Source organism: Eleutherodactylus coqui, chromosome 9 (genome assembly GCF_035609145.1).
Source record: "Eleutherodactylus coqui strain aEleCoq1 chromosome 9, aEleCoq1.hap1, whole genome shotgun sequence".
Lineage (NCBI taxonomy): Eukaryota > Metazoa > Chordata > Amphibia > Anura > Eleutherodactylidae > Eleutherodactylus > Eleutherodactylus coqui.
Window position 1 is genome coordinate 134229852 of NC_089845.1, and position 18240 is coordinate 134248091.

At 38.6% G+C, this 18240-nt stretch overlaps 1 protein-coding gene across 5 annotated transcripts in view; it reads left to right on the plus strand.

The window, feature by feature from the left end:
* Positions 1–16155, plus strand: part of TRPS1 (transcriptional repressor GATA binding 1) — a 274106-nt gene extending 257951 nt beyond the window's left edge. For all 5 annotated transcript variants that reach the window (XM_066578529.1, XM_066578530.1, XM_066578527.1 and 2 more), the window contains one exon: positions 6680–16155. In XM_066578529.1, the coding sequence (XP_066434626.1) occupies positions 6680–7741 (1062 nt within the window). In that variant the 3' untranslated portion in view covers positions 7742–16155. The remainder of the gene's footprint in view (positions 1–6679) is intronic.
* The last annotated feature ends 2085 nt before the right edge of the window (positions 16156–18240 follow it).

Sequence of the window (18240 nt, forward strand, 5' to 3'; positions counted from 1 at the left end):
CAAGTCTGCACATATGAGGCTGGTTCCACATGGACGATCGCGATTTTGCCGCAAGAAAATCGCATCTTTATTCACTGCGGATTTTGAGCGTCAGCTATGCTTTCTTTGGAGAATAATCTCGCATCGCTGCCGCCCGCAATGAAATCGTGCGACAAATTTTTATTGCTTAACTCAATGGGACTTCGTAATGTTTAAATTGCATCGCAACGCACCTTTGTCGCATTGAAATGCAATAAAAAGAAGGCTCCATAGGAATACATGGGAGATAAAAAAAATAGCACATCGCAGAAAGATAGAGCAAGCCACGATTTTTTATCCCCTCAACATCACATCAGTGAAAACATCACAGATGGGAAGGAAACCATTGTTAATCATTGGTTTCATATTTTTCTTCTTTACTGACTATCGCTGCAGGCGAAAATCACACAATTTCTCGCCCGTGTGGAGCCAGCCTAAGCCCAACTGTTTGGCAGGATTTTATCTCGCCACTCTTTCCAATGATAAATTAGTCAGATTTCAGAAGTAACTAAAGGGGTATTTCAATTTTAGACATTTATGCCATATCCATGGGATATGCTAACAATGTCTGTACATATGGATCCCACATCCCACATCTCCAAAACGGGGAGATAGCCTCAACAGACAGGACAGAGATCAGGGAAACCCCTCTGTTTTGGATATAGGTATGGGTCCAACAGTTATGGATGTTGTGTTCTATGGATATGCCATGATAGTCTAAGTTTGGAATACCCCTTTAGTTGTTACTTTAATAGTTGTGCACTGGAGTGGTTGTGGTTGCCTATTTTAGGTCAGTCATCCTGGCAAATGCTTCTATTGTTAGATGGCCATATCTTTATTCGTATGGTTTTTCTCTTAGAAGCAATGATATATGGCTAGGATATGCCACTACTTCTTGATCAATTGTGGATGATTGTCCGGATCCCCACCAATCGTCAGAATGAAAAAGTTAGAGTTTGTTATGCTATAGCTCTTTCACAGTTTAATCCTACAAAGCACCATCTTCCATCTATTTGCTTTGCAGGAAGTTGCAGAGTGACTGCAGTCTTCTTTCTTGGGATCGGTTGTGGTCCCAGAGACAGTTGTGGTCCCTTCTTGATCTCCATGTTATTACTTGTTCTAGCAAAACACCATAACATTATAAATGGAAATGACTCTACAGATGATTATTATAGATGAAAATACCCCCTTTATAGTGAAAAGTGCCTGCAATTTCAACACATAATTCGTTAATTATGAATTCCGAATGTAATAGCCCTGCCCCTCTGCACCTCAATTGTAACATGAAGGTTTATGAAGAATGTCAAATTCTCAGTGTCATATGTAGCTCAGCCAGATTCTGTGGCTGCATGGTAATTGTATGGCTTCAAGAGAAGAGGGGGGACAGCTGTACAAGACAGCTGGACTTCAAATAGAGAAGATGGAGACTATTTATCATTGTCTCTGCCTTTCTGATCGCTGTATGCACAACGCTCAATTCACACTATATATACAGTTAACCTCATACACTGTGATCATGTGATCACAAGGTTCCAGATAGCTACAGGAACTACAGTATTCCTCAGTAGGCTATTAACCTTGGCTTATTTGTCAGCATCAGAAATGAGGGAAATCGGCAATTTAAAAAGTTATTATATGACTTAAGTATTTTATGATTTTAAAAAAACTTAAGCTAAAACTAAATTTTATGGAACCGCTACTAGCCCAAACTGCAGCTTCTAGCCCCACCCCTGAGGAGCCAAAATTTTATATATATATATATATATATATATATATATATATATATATATATATATATATATATATATGAATGACTGTAATGGAAATGAGGGACAGGAGCCTATTTGAGTGTCACTTTGTATATTAAGAAGATAACTAGGAGACAGACACTTCAATTTTTATTTTCACCTTATATCACTGCAAGAAGAATATAAAAGTGACTTTAAAAATAAAGCCTCATGTATCATGAAAAATGGGCTCAAATGATAGTTGAGAAGCAAATCAAGGAAAAACTTTATAGTATATAAGCCTGCATGTACTGAAAAAAGAAAATAATGGAAATGTGCCTAGTCATGAACAGGGAAAATGTCCCAGGCCTGAACTAGTTACAGTGAGTCTTCACTTCAAGACGTCTTGATTTATCTATAGGGCTCTGTAAACAATAGCCTTCAGAACTTCCTACTGCATTACATGTTCGGTAAGGCTACCACATCTTTATCAGCAAATACAATATATAGCACTTCATTATAGAGTGCTCAGGTTGTCTTCTAGTGCAGCAGCATTAGTTGTTAAAGCCTTTCTCGCCTTTCCTTCACATGATATTTATTGTAAAATTCACTACTTCTCTGGAAAATAGTCGGAGATCCACTGCTCCCCAGAGAACAGATATTATTGGCACTGAGATATTCTCCTGCAGCAGGATTTATAGTGAGCTTTACCTGCAGTATTTCCTTTGACTTATGAAGTGCAACAAATTCTATAAAGTACACTTTAAATGCTCTATTGTTATGTTTGCTTCTTGCTGTGCCATAACACTACCGCCCAATTTTTCTAAAATCTCCTGAAACACAGCATGGCCTTTTCGGTTCAGAACTGTATTGCTTTGGATGTTTATTTCTCTCCTCTTTGCTTATTCATTGTCATCACATTTTGTGTCACTCATCCCATTTGCCAAAGAAGAGAGACAGGTAAAATGAAGCATTGCAAAAATTTCAAGACTTCCGTATCTTTATATTTTTGGATGTCAGCAATATGGAATCAGAAAATAGACTGCTAAAAATATTTAGAATCCTATTTACTATGGTGACATCGCATTTTAGAAAAGTCTATACAGTATATAGGTTTTGTGTAGTTCCAATTTATTTTGACTCGGTGGCAAAGCATGAAGAACCTGAGCTCAAATGCAAAACCTTTACTAGGCCCCATCTCCCAATATGTTCATTTACAGGGGTTTACCGGGACTAAGATATTGATGACCTATCCTCAGGACCGGTTATGAACATCAGATTGGTAGGGGCTGGCCACTCGGGACCCTCACCAATCAGCTGTTTGGAAGAGGGTGTAGTGCCTGTGTGAGGTCATGTTTATCAGGCACATGGTGTAAGAGCAGCTCAGTTGGAGTCAAGTGAATGGTACGGTATTGAGCTACGACATGAGGCGTAGCTGCAATGGAGTGTACAGCGCTGGGTCTGGTATACAGTGGAGTGACTGCAGCACTCACCCAAGTGTCACAGCCACTTCAAATAGCTGAATGAAGTTCCAAGTGGTGGACCATCATCATTCTGATGCGATGACCTATCCTGGAAAACTCCTTCAAAGGGGTATTCCATGATTTAAAAAAAAAGTCAGAGGGCATATAACAGTAAAATAAAGAAAAAGTGTATACTCTCTTTTTAAATGTCCCGCCATTCCAGCACTACCAGCCTGGTACTAGTCACTCTGGTCCTAAAAGCTGCTAGAGTGTTCACATGCCATGCATCACTCACATCCCCACTGTGGACAATCATTGGTGTCAGTGGTCATGTCTGCAATAAATGGACCATGATCAATGCATTACCAGCTTTCACGACCTGAACAAGCAGGAACCAGATCGGGCAGGACATTTATTAGGTGACTATGACCATGTGTGTTTTTTGTCTACACAGTTGTATGCCCCGTGGCAATTTTTTAAAATCCCTCAAACCCCTTAAAAATTCCAGTGTCTACCTATGGCACCCCCCCTATCATGACTGCCTGGTCGAAACTGCTACTTCTGCACCCCTTATAGCTACCAATTCACGTAACATTGTTGTAAAACCTGAAAAACAATTATTTAATGGTGGGGCAAATAATGTGAATTCTTTAGTCTTTTTAGTCACTTTTTACTAATCTTCTGTCACCATGTCTTCCAATCTCGGCCTTTCTATGACCTTGTGGCCAGGCTAATTCTGAATAGACTCTATAGCAAGGCAAATGAGAGCTCCTATACACTGGGTATAGATTAACACATTAGTAGAAGAATGCCTAGCTAGGAAGGAAATGGCTGACTGATGGTGACTTCACGGACTTCTATAGAAATGGCAGGGGGCCTGAGGTCAGAAGAGTGTGTCCAAAGAAAAGAAATGGATTATTGTAGTATGCATTATTGATCTGATACCTACTTCATATTGAACTACTTCTTTAGACAATACCATGGAAAATCAAGTGTTGCAGATAAGCCAAGCCCTAAAGAAACAGATCCAAAAAGGGGAAAAAATATAATAGATATAAACAGTGAATGAATACAATACTGAATAAACGGTACCTTCAAATGTTTGAAATAGTGCATCTGGGGTCAAAGGAACCTTTTCTTGTCTGGCATCAGGCCTGGCTATGGCTCCTACCTCTGCATCCCCTTTAACTAGGACATTGATGTAAAATGTGAGAACTATTATTACACTGGTTTGTGACAAACTCTGAAATAGAGAGAAAACGTAAGGTAAAAATCTGCTGTTGTGAAACAAGGAAATTTTAAATAAGGACACCAAAAAAAGCTTCCCAAAAAATGTTAAAATGGCAGGAGCAAAGTTTGCAAAACTTTTTGAAATGATCACAACTTGATCCATGTTATTTAGTTCCCTCCCCTCTGGTGGTCAGCAGTTTAGTATCCCAGTCCATAAGATTCTTCGTGTTCATTTCTCTGTAGACATAAGGTGAACTTTCCTGTTCATGCATTGATTTTTTTGTATCAAGGGTAGTGTTGAGTGAACCAAACCAGTACAACCGTGTTTTGGGTTGAACTTTGCTAAAAATTTAGTTCTGGCTCGGTTCGCTCAACACTAGTCCTGAACACTGGTGTATAACACGAAACCTCTGTCATAGACAGTATTTTACACCAGTGTTAGGGGTTTTGGTTAACTTATTCAGACTGGACCAAACTCTTTGCAAAAGAGTTGTTCGAACTGGACAAACTAAACTTATCAAAAGTTTGCTCATCACTATTCAAGCAAGGGAAATAGTGGAGCAGTGGGTAGCTCATTTTTTGTGAGCTGCAGTAACATAGAGTCCAGTCTTTAGCACATTTAAAACCCACAAACGTTCGCCTCAACATTCATTTCCCCAATTATCGGCCTGTATGAATATACACACAAATGTTTGTTGACTGATCATGTCTTTTGTGTGGCATAAAAATGCAACAATGCATTTTATAGGGGAACAAACGATCATTCTTCCACATTCTAGTGATGATCTGCCCTTGTACACATTATTGACGAGAGCCAAGCAACATGCATTCATTACCATTGGCAGCTTATCTACCCACACCATTTCCCATCCTTTGTAGATAAAAAGTTGTAGGCACTGTAGTTTTAAATTAAATGTGGGTGAGAACAGTCCCATTTGCATGCAAAGATGATCGCTCAAAATTCGTTCAAAAGATAGGGAGATTGACAGTTTTAGCGATCGTTTTGCATAAGCTGCTAATGGGCAGCTTATTACCTTCATTTGCACGTAAATGAGCCTCCTGGAGCGCTATGCAGGTGGTGTCTGTTCTCTGCATACAGCTCCTTTGTTCTGCCACAGGGCTGCAAGCTGAATACAATGTAATCAGCGCTCCCGCTGAGAACACATTGTGCGGTCCCTGCTATGAGCTCTCTGGGGGAACAATGAATTTATGCTCACCTAAAAATCATCATTCGGCCAAAAAATAACCTATGGTAGCATTTACATGCAACGATTATCACTCAAAAGACATACTTTGAGCGATAATTGTTGCATGTAAATGGGCATTTTAGCATGGGTTCTGATATGAATATTTACTATAAAGCCTACATTTTTAAAGAAATGCCCCTATGCAGATTGATTACCCTATTCTATAAGAATCAAGAGTCATACTGAAGGTACACTGCATTGGAAACATCGAGGCAGATTCATCAATGTATTTAACCAATTTTTTTTTGTGTAAATGCATGAAAAAAATGGCATCTGAGATAATCACCAAAGAGCATGATGAAGGTAAAGACCATAAGCAGAATAGGTGTTACAAAAATAATGAACCATCTCCAGTCTGTCTGTACTTAAAGTGACCCTCCGGTCCCTGACAAATCAAGAAGACTGCATCTCTTCTTTGACTACCCGATGCACACCATGCATTGGTGGTAGTATGTCGGTAGTCTAAGAGATACACGCTCCTCTAATTAGCAAGCACTGTACTCAGGATGAAGTTTATTTATGCTCTATGCATCAGCTGCGAATGGAAACATAGACTTTTTCAATGTACTGTTTGTGAACACCTTTGTATGGAGGAGTATGGCTTCATGACTCCTAGTCAGAGAGAGCTACATTGCTTGTTAGCAATGTTGGCCTGTCCATGCAGCATGTAGTGTCTTCAACTACTGATGTGCTACCAGTGCATAGTGTGCATCACGTAATCAGAAAATAATTGCAGGGGCGATTTTCATTTGTCCGGGACTGGAAGGTCGTTTTAATAATGTAGTGTATGGACCTAGTTAACTCATGATATAGTATGGACAAGCCTTCTAGCTGCAGTAATTACGATTATATACCATATTTTACTTAATGAATTATGTTTTATAAATTCTGCATTCATGACTTTGGTTTCACGTATTTGATTGTCTCTGGAAGGGATTTTATCATCCAAAGTAGATGACTCTTGTTTTATTTATCTGTTTTCTCTCTTACACAGACTCCCAGACCTTTAAACATCATTAAGCAAAACAATGGAGAGCAGATCATTAGGAGAAGGACAAGGAAACGCCTTAACCCAGACGCACTGCAGACGGAACAGTTAAGTAAACATCAAAGAGGGAGCACCGAGGAGCAAACTAATGGAAGTCCCTTAGAGAGGAGGTCGGATGATCATTCAGTGGAAGGTCACCAGAGAGAATCTCAGCAACTTGTCATGAATAAATACGAGTCCCCAGCATCATTGACTAAAAGCCATTCTGCTCAGCAGACAATAATAGTCAGCCAAACTATGGATGTCCACAAAAGGATGCAACCTTTGCACATACAGATAAGAAGTCCTCAGGAAAGCAGTGGAGATCCAGGAAACAGTTCATCTATCTCTGATAGCAAAGGCAGCTCAGAGAGAGGTAGCCCAATTGAAAAATATATGAGACCTATTAAACATCCAAACTACTCTCCTCCAGGAAGTCCAATAGAAAAATATCAGTACCCGCTCTTTGGACTTCCGTTAGTCCATAATGACTTCCAAAATGAATCTGACTGGCTGAGGTTTTGGAGTAAATATAAGCTGTCCGTTCCTGGGAATCCTCACTACTTGAGTCACGTGCCTGGCCTACCAAACCCTTGCCCAAATTATGTGCCTTATCCCACCTTTAATCTGCCTGCTCAATATTCCACTGTTGGATCAGATAATGACATTCCTCTAGACTTGGCAATGAAGCATTCCAGACCTGGGTCAGCATCCAATGGGGCCTCGAAAGATAAAATTAAGTCACCTTTGAGTGTAAAGGATGATGGTCCATTGATTGTAGTGAAAACTGAGAAAGTGGATAAAAGTACACAAGATGAGCTCTCAACGAAATGTGTGCACTGTGGCATTGTCTTTCTGGATGAAGTCATGTATGCTCTACACATGAGTTGCCATGGGGAAAATGGACCTTTTCAATGTAGTATATGCCAACATCTTTGTACGGACAAATATGATTTCACAACTCATATCCAGAGAGGCCTACATAGGAATGTTGCACAAGTTGAAAAGAATGGAAAAACTAAAGAATAAAATTTTAGCACTTAGCACAATTAGAATTGGGTCTTCTGAATAGAAATTCAGTAGCTTGTAATGTCTGACCATTGTTCGCAATACATTTTCTTGGTGTGGAAGTCAACATTGGTTTGTTTTATTGATAGAAACAGAGCATAGCTGCACTGTATGGCCAGTCCAATGTGTTATTTTTCTCATATCTAAAGGTGTTCATAACAGTAATAAGGGAACTAGCTTAATACGATCAGATTAAGTTTGAAAGTCCATGACTCATTTTCTTCTGCGGCACTGCCATTATGGTCATGGTGTCTACCATCAAATGGGTTTACTTGCTTGCTGTTCTCTTTTGGCCTCTTTTTTCCAAATGTATCACAGAAGCAGGGCGAGCAGAGCAGATTAACATATATGTTAATATATAGTTTTCTGGGAAAAGGTTACAAGCTCAATGGGGGCCCCCGTTCCCTAACTGACTGCTGTCTGTGTATGCATGCTCATAGAGTAAAGACTAGCAATCATTGAGTCACTCCACTCACTGGACTCATAATCCTGAATGAGTAGGACTTAAGTAAATTAATTTTCAAGTTATAATGATTTGTTGAAAAAAAAACAAATTCAAGGAAGACTGACCATCACTGAGTCACTCCACCCACTGGACTCCTTAACAGATTTCGGTCAGCATGTTTTCCACTACAAAAACAGCATGGGAAACATGTTGACCTGGAGGACGTTCTAAAATACCTTTTGTTGTCACTTTGTCTGCAATAGTTAGCCCAAAATTGCTGTTTGATTCCACCATGTACCATATGTAAATATAGATTATAACTGACTGATGAATGGTCCATTAGTTCCGGGCTTTATGAGATCTTCAACTTACTCCCCTTGCTCTTAAATGACAGATCAAGCATGATGCTAGCGACCAAGGGCTGGGGAGGAGACATTCAGGACCGCATAATGCTGTAAGCTCAAAACAACTCGCTAGTAATGGACTGCCAATTGGATAGTTATAGCCTAATTTACATACAGCATGCAGCAGAATCGAACACCAGTTCCAGAATTACTATTGCTGCCAGAGCAATAACGGAGGAATGTAGGCTGTTCTGCTTTGTAAGTGTGTTTTCCATGCTACTGTTTTAGTAGCCAGAAATACACTAACAGATGCCCGTTAAGTGTTATTCTGGATCTTTTCGTATCAAACTGCAATACATGTTAATCTGCTCAAGTTTCCCCTGCTCTATGATATGATGACCACAACCATTGTCAACATGTCAGATTCGCTTTTCAGAATGCTCCCTAAAAATTTGATTGGAACTAGTGAGAGCACCTACTGTACTATTGGTGCCACCTGTGGGTAGACAGTTGGAGGCTCACATGCATTGCCATCGGCCAACCAAGGCAGAGCTTTCATAGAGATATTTAGTCAATACCTAGAGCTAACAATAAAACAAAGTCTTAGATGGAGGTGGGTCATGATCCACAAGAGGGCCGAGGCATGTCTGGCTACATAAAGTAAGATAAATATCCTTCCCTCTAAAAATGTATTGACTTTATTATAGAGTTTATATATAAACCAGTCATTTATATATAGAACATCTTTACCTATGCTAAATGCACATAGTGGTGAAGTGAAAACTATGAGAAACCAGGATGTTCTCTAGCTTGGCTTAGCTTTACATCACACTTCTTTTTTTCTTCTAAATCAGGTATGAGCATTGCTTTATCACAATACGTAATTCCCAATTCGTGTCTCTAAAGCTGTTGTAAAACTATAATTCCTATCATGACCTCATAACCATCTGCCAGCTTTTTCTTTTTTTTGGTGGGATGAGGGGGAAAGTAGACTTATGTTGTGAACCTTCATCTGAAGGCAACTGATCTGAAGTAAGAAAACATATCATGTGTTATCCCTATCTGATTCAACAATAGTTATATATGTCTTAAGAAAACCAAAAGGCTAATAAAGGGATTGTCTGATTATAGGAAACCCATGTAGATGAGCAGATAATGGCTACAAAGATCATTTCTGGCTCTGGGAAATCCATCCTGTCTGTGTATTATTGTACATTAAGAGCACATTCATTTCAAAGTGAGCAGTTTTTAATACTTACTTTTTCCTGTGGCGACACATGGAACTTAAACACTTGATTCTCCTGCACATTACAGCTCATTATGGGGGTTCCCTACAGTGAGACACCCTTTTATTTGCCTATCATCCAAGGACTCTACTAACAAAAAGTGATTATGCAAAACAGACAACCCCTCTAAGAATTCTTTAACGTGTGGTGTAAAAATCTGCAACAGACAAACCTGCCCAAAATCTGTATGTCTTACTTGTGCATTTTGCCGTGGAATAAATGTAGATTTGGAGATGTGAAATCCATGGCAAATCCACTGCAAAATCAGTAAGATGGAATATGTTGGCACTAAATGAATAAAGATTATCATTAATATTGTGAATTTTTCCACCACATGTGAAAGCACCATAAGGGATGTCTTACATGACAATACCGTAAGTTATAGGTAGGATTTTTTGTTCTGACTATAGTATTGTAACATAGGAATGTTAGTTCCATACTACATGGGCAGGCATCTACTGAGCATGGTATGAAGGGAAGGCAAATTGTAGTACTACCACTGCTAGTATGGTAAAGCTCTCATTATTTCATTACTTCAGTCTGACACATTTATCAGTCCATGAATCAGCAAATGATCATATAAAGGAAAAAAAAAAAAACAAAACTTGGGCCTCATGTATCAATGATGTCCAGTAGAAATCTGGACTTGTAGCCCGTAGCAACCAATCAGAGCTCAGCTTTCATTTCTTAAACTTCTGTGGTAAAATGAAATCAGCACTGTGATTGATTGTTATGCACTACAAGGTCATATTTTCTGTTAATTTAGAGAAATTAGGCTAAATGAGATGAAAATGGGCGATTTCTTGATTTCTTAGCTGATTTGGTGGGTCTTGGTTGCTTTGACCACATGACAATTTGGCTTTCAAAAAAAAAAGAAGAACTGGGTCTTATATTTGAGAATGGTTGACTAGGTATAGGTCTACTTCAGAGGCAATCAAACTTTGTATGTGTGTCTTATAAAGGCTGGCTTCACACACAATTTTGATGCATTTTTTTTTTGTTACGACTCTCTCAGCGTTCTTTTCTTTTATTGTTTGAAGGTGTTGCGGTCGGGTATTACTTTATAGTCTGTAGTAAATATTTTAAAGTCTACATACAAAGTGTTTTGGGTTTTGCCATGTTTGTAGCGTTCTTCTTCTTTTTTTTTTTAACACAGCATGCTCTAGGTATGACACTTTTCTGACGTTTTTCCCCTAAAAACCCTTTTTAAAAATGCTCAAAACACATTTTTTCCCCATTTTTTGAAATGCTGAAAAAAGTCAAACCGACAGCATGCTGCAATTGTAAAATATCGCTACTGACCCAAAAAAACACACTAGTATTGAAAATGCCACAAAAAACGCATTATTTGCAGAGCATTTAATATTTCCCTATTGACTTGCAGCTGACATCCGGCCCCGGCGGTTTTTGCCGAAAGAAAAGGGGGAAAAAAACGGCAAGATAAAAAGCCACTAAAACGTGACATTTTTTGGATAAATTGCTGTGTTTTATCTCTTGCCCAAAATGTTGCAACTCAATGTTGTGTGAAAATCTATAGTGAAATGTAAAATGCCCTACAATGTGTTTGTGTTTGTGACATTCTTTTTTCTTTTTGCCTTTTTTTAGTGCATTTTGTCTTTTTTTTCATTTCTTTCCCATTGAATTCTCTATACAATTTGAAAAATACATGTTACAAATTATAAATATATATAATCACCAAAAGCGCTTCTAAAAACACAAAGGAGAATGTTAGAAATTCGGTGTTTTCCACAAGAAACAAAATGCAGAAAAAAAAGTGCGTGAAGGAGACTGAAGGCTTATATATGAAGGGAAGACTCCTTAGCAAAAAATGCTCAGGGAATAGCTTAACAATAATTAGATACATGAAGGTGCTGATTTGCCAGCCAGTTAGACTTTTTCTTTAATACTTTTTGGGTACTGTACTAGTTAGTTATACAGAACTTCAACTCAATCTACAAAAAAAAAACTAAATAAAAATAAAAAAATTTTTTTTTTTTTAAAAACCATGAAAAATATGCATAGATTTTACAAGCTACTGGATACTGTCAGATCATCCATTTTTTTTTCATTAACAAAGTTGGGAGAACAAAAAGTCTTATTTTTCTATTAATTATTAATGTATTACATTTCAAATAATGGTGCCTGACACATAAAATAATTATTTTTTACTATGTACGTATGCAACAAAGATATTCCATCATGCATTCGAGTCGGGTTGACTCAGCCTTGCTGTTTACATTTGCAGATGTAGCAAAGAAGTTAATGAAGCGACTATTTCTATTTGCAGTAGGTTATGTTTCTTTGTGCATTAGAATTATTTTCTCGAAAATCCTGTTTATTTGTCAGTTAAAAATGAGACGAACAAGAAGGAAAGATTTAAGTATTTTTTGTCAATTTAGGGTTAAAGGGTTAGAGCGATTCATTCCAAGTACATTTGTATACTTCGAACTGTTAACTAACATGGCTACGCTTCAAGATGAGACATATATTCTCTTACCGCTTTGTCTATGTTTCAGATGAAACATTTCATAAATCCTGTTACTAGCCAATATTTTGTTTATCGCATCTGTAGTAGCATTGCACTTCGAAATGTGTTATTGGGTTTGCTTTTGATTTTTTTAAATCTGGTGCGCATGAGGATAAGTGGTATTTATGGGGACGTTCCTTATCTCCATTTACATGATTTCAGACAAGTTCAATTCACTTAAATACCCAAAATTTACTGTCCATGAAATAAAAATGCCTCTCTGGAATTTTTTTTTTTTTCTTAATAGTCAGGGCAAAACATATATTGCCCCCCCCCCCCCAATATATAAACAGGAGGCTTTATGATATCCTAATGTACATGACATATTGAGATGTGCTGAAATATTACTGGAAGTATCTATGAACCAGTTCCAATACAAGAAATAGAGGGTTTTTTTGTTTTTTTTTAATAAATTCAGGGATAGCTGTACTAAGAAAGATTTTAATTCTCTGTATTGTAGAAAAAATGGCTAAATTATGCCTCCCATATACAAAAAGTGAGCCGTAACTTTCAATGCATTTTTTTTTCTATTTACAAAAATATATAACTTTGTTAGGCTTCGTTCAGACAAGCGTTATTTTTGCACACAAATGGCCAAACGAAGAGATCGTCACTTACGTGAACGAAGCTAAAGGCGGAGTCTACATTCGCGCCTAATTTGCTAGTTTACATTATCCATGGTGCATTCTGCGTGTTAATCCAGCTCCCATACTTGTCAATGGGAAGTCCTGCGTAACTCGCACCAAAAATAAGTCAGGTCCTATCTTTTCTCGCAGCGCGCACCTTAGATGCGTTCATGTGAACGCTTCAATTGGCTCTAATAGACGTGATCTTTTTGCACGGCTGTTTGTGCGCCAAAAAAAACGCTCGTCTGATTGAGGCCTTAAGATGTTTAGGGGTTAATTGACTTTTTTTTTTCTAGAACATTTAGTAAAAAGGAATGCATCAAAAAATCGTTCAATAATAATAACCCCTTCATGACCAAGGCCTTTGATGCCTAAATGTCGACAGAAAAGTTTCATCTTTTCAAAACAATACTTTCTAAACCTATCTTTTTTAATATGTTTTTTGCAACATAGATTTGACCCCAAACTGTTACTTTTTCATGCAAAACAAAATGGGCAATTAAATGTGACACTTTATCTTTGGTTGGAATTCATTTTTTTTATTTTAATTTATAAAAAAAATATCAAATGTTACTTTTCTAACCATTTTTAAATTAATGTAATACATTCAGAAAAAACTAATCCTCTAAATCCCCATTGTATAATGATACCAATGTGTACTCTAATTACCCTAAATCATTGCTGTAGCATCTGAGTTCAAAAGTCCCAGCTTTTACTTCCGTGTAGCCTTTGCCATTAGCTGGTATTTGGGCTTGCTCTGAGCGCTATGTCTAGCACTTTTTGTGACCAAGAACTGATCATTTAAACTCCCTGCATTGCAGTAGGATTGGACGCCAAAAAGGTGGCCAAATAATCACAAATGATTATTTTAGATCGTGGACCCAAAGGAGTTAAAGGTGTATTTTTCCATGACCATTTTTATTTTTTGTTTTGCAAAGGATGACAGGTCACAATAGATGATCAATGGAGACCTGGCTTGGCACTGCCGTATAGGTCCAACTTAATTCAGTGGGAGCTATGCCTGCAATACCCACCCGGGCTGCTGCACCATGATCTGCGCTTTCTGCTTCCTACACGGACTGCAGTGACAGCGGCCCCAAGAATCAGCTGATCTGCAGGGGTTTCCAAGCGGCGAGTGTCCGCCAATTATCAATTGATTATCTGTTGGTTATTAACCCTTTCCAATCCACTGTCTGACGTCTGAAGACATTATGATTTAAGGCTGTACAGCTCCAATGTTGGAGGACGTCCGTCGGGGTTCTCTTACTGTATATTGCCAGCCTCTCTGCTGTCGGAGCCTATCCAACGTGTCACCTCATGCAGTACTGGCTTTAGCCAGCCTATAGCGCCGTTTTATAACGGCAGAAAAAGAGTAAGCCCCCTAGGAAAACCAGCATACAAATTGAATTGGAAAGGGTTGATGAAGAAAGTCCTGAATATCCCTTTAAATGTTATTGCTTGACCCACATACATTATGGATAAAATATGTCCACATTTTAAGATTGCCCTATTATTTATTTTTCTAAGAAAAAAGGGTAGAATGGCACATGGAAAGTTATCAATCTGGCCTTTTATGTACAGTGGATATTCCATTGGATAAGGATTTCCATTTATCTCCAGCATTATTTTTTACAAATGAGATCTAGAATCCCTTTGTGATGTTTCCGAGCTAAACATTCTGTAAAACTGTAAAATTAGAGACCCAAATCTACAAAAAAAACTAACATATGTAAATATTTTTTTAGTTTGAGTTTCGGTTACAGAACAAAATCTGTTCCTACACTATTTTTTTATATATATCCACTCCATATATCTTTCTGAACATGGGTTAATAAGAGTTTACCAATGTCTTCCATTTTTTTAGTATAATGGGTCCATCATGGCTACAGTTTTTTTTTGTATATGTTGCCTGAATTGGTAAATATATAGCATTTATAGTTTGAATTCTTGGACTCCTCCCTCCCCCGGAAAAAAAAAATATTTTTACATTATTTAACATATCTATACATTTACGGTAAAAAAAAGACAAAACTACAATACATTTTCATGTAATTTTTTTATGTTGTATGCTACCTGCAAGCAGGTGTATTTGCTTTTTTTAGTGATAGATAGTATTTGCCATGTTGTTTGTTTTTTTTTGGTATTTACTGCAGACAAGTTCAAGCTAAGAGTTCAATGTATTTTTACCTTTCCGAAAAAAAAGGCATTATTGATGATATTTTAGTGTATATTAAACAAATGCCATTTTTTAAAGTCTGGAATTATATAATTGTTTAGATTTATAATGTTTTAATGTCTGTTTTAACAGTTTATTGGACTTAATGTAGCTGTTATTTAAAATACATGACCTCACAAGCTAGATGGCCTATATAAATATAAGTAAAGCTGGAGATATGTATATGAGCCATACTAAACAGATTATTTTAGTGGATCCAGTATCAAAACTAAATATTTAGTGTATTTAACACTTTTTTTTGCTTTTCTCCTTTACTTACAGGTACAAATACTTTTTTTTTTTTTTTTTAGTCTAAAAATGTAAATCGTGTAAAGAAAAAAAAAACACTGGCTAAAAGGATCAGTGTCTTCTTTTAAGCCAGTTAGCAAGACCAACAATGGCAGAGATTTAGGTGGTCATTGAATTAACAGTATATGCTGCATGCGGTATGTATGTAGAACATACATACTAATTTATTTAAATTCCATTGGAACTGGTCTTTGCAGGCAATTAATTTCTAGGCTTTGGTAATCAATGAGAAAAATTGTATTCGGTAACGATAGTGTGCTTTAAAAGCACTTTGGAAATGGCATAGGGAGTGTGGAACATCTCAATATGCCACTGTATTATAAAAAAAAAAAATCTTTGTTAATTCTTTATTAATCAGTATGCACCAGCAAGCTTTTGAGTCAGAAAAAAAAAAATCTTATTGCTGAGAAATGGGAAAACATGTAGTCCTGCTAAAAAATTTACCTGTCTGCTGTCTGTCTTACCACAAATATTTGTTGATGGTTTCCTCATTCTGCATGTTATTTTTTTCCACAAATGTTCTTTGTGTATTTCTATTGCATTAAAAAAAAATAAAATAAAAAATATCAGGCAGCAAAGATGTCTGTTACATCTAAACTTGAATAATAAAGTTTTACCACCAATTATAAAATGTTGTTCACTTATTTGTTTGTTGTAATGCCGATATTGGGGGCTGTTCAAAGCATACTTTTGCAATCCATCAAGAGTATATGTTTTAATTAGAGATGAGCGAACGTACTTGTCCGAGCTTGATATTCGTGCGAATATTAGGGTGTTCGGGATGCTCGTTACTCTTAACGAGCACCACGCGGTGTTCGGGTTACTTTTACTTTCCTCTGTGAGACGTTAGCGCGCTTTTCTGGCCAATTGAAAGACAGGGAAGGCATTACAACTTCCCCCTGCAACGTTTAAGCCCTATACCACCCCCCTGCTGTGAGTGGCTGGGGAGATAAGGTGTCACCCGAGTATTGAAATCTGCCCTTCCCGCGGCTCGCCTCAGATGCATTCTGAGATTAGTTCAGGGAAAGTGGTATCGTGTTGGAGCTGCTATAGGGAGAGTGTTAGGTGTATTGTAGGCTTCAAGAACCCCAACGGTCCTTCTAAAGGCCATAAATCGTCTCTATATGCGCTCAGTGGGGCCGGCGGCAGCAGCGCCGACCCCATTGAGAACATATAGAAGACAAATCCTTCTTTTCTGCCACAGCTGTAACAGCTGTAGCAGAGAAGAACGATGTTTGCCCATTGAATTCAATGGAACCAGCAATACAGCAGGTTCCACTGAATGCAATGGGCTGCCGGCGATCGCAGGATGAATGGTCGGGAAGGGGTTAAATATATAACCCCTTCCCTGCAATTCATCCAGAAATGTGATACACTAAAAATATATACCGGCGTATAAGGCGACGGGGCGTATAAGACGCCCCCCCAACTGTCACCTTATACGCCGGCAATACAGTGGAGCAAAGAATAAAAAGCATTACTCACTTCTTCAGACGATCTGCGCCGCTCCTGCAGGCTGTCGCTCCCTCCTGGTTCCCGGCAGAGCATTGCTTTCTCTACGAAAGGCTTTAAATCCACGCCTCCAGAAACACACGTGCCTTCAGCCAATCACAGCCAATGACAGTGATGTCATTGAATTGCTGTGATTGGCTGTGTTTCTGGAGGCGGGGATTTCAAGCCTTTCATAGAGAAAGCTTTAGTCCGTGGACCAGGAAGGAGTGACAGTCTGCAGGAGCGGCGCAGATCGTCTGAAGAAGTAAGTAATGCTTTTTATTCTTTGCTCCGCTGTATTCCCGGCGTATAAGGTGACAGTTGGGGGGTCGTCTTATACGCCCCGTCGCCTTATACGCCGGTATATATTTTTAGCTTATCACATTTCTGGATGAATTGCAGGGAAGGGGTTATATATTTAACCCCTTCCCGACCATTCATCCTGCGATCGCCGGCAGCCCATTGCATTCAGTGGAACCTGCTGTATTGCTGGTTCCATTGAATTCAATGGGCTAACATCGTTCTTCTCTGCTACAGCTGTTACAGCTGTGCCAGAGGAGAACGATCTTTACGCTGACAGTGCGGGGGGGGGGCCACTCTTGCCGGTATTGTGGCTTAATAGTGGGACCTGTGAACTTGAGATGCAGCCCAACACGTAGCCCCTCGCCTGCCCTATCCGTTGCTGTGTCGTTCCCATCACTTTCTTGAATTGCCCAGATTTTCACACATGAAAACCTTAGCGAGCATCGGCGAAATACAAAAATGCTCGGGTCGCCCATTGACTTCAATGGGGTTCGTTACTCGAAACTAACCCTCGAGCATTGTGAAAATTTCGTGCCGAGTAACGAGCACCCGAGCATTTTGGTGTTCGCTCATCTCTAGTTTTAATACAAAGAAATATAAAAACATATAGCTTGATGTACCCATAGACTATATTTGTGTCAGAGCCAGCAGATGTGGATCTTCTGTGCCACGCACTGTTTTGACCTTGGGCTACATCTAGAGGTGAAATCTGAAAAAAAACTCGGTCTTCACCCTTTCACCGCACCAGTTGGGCTCTAGGCTTTGCTGCAGAGTCCCTAAGACATTATGTGTGAAGTGGTTCCAGTTATGTGTCAGCTGGCGCCACCACAAACCAAGCTGCAGTATCTGAGTGTGTAAACGGGGACAGTCACAGGAGCCTAGAATCGAGGCAGGCAGCATATACTTCAACATGA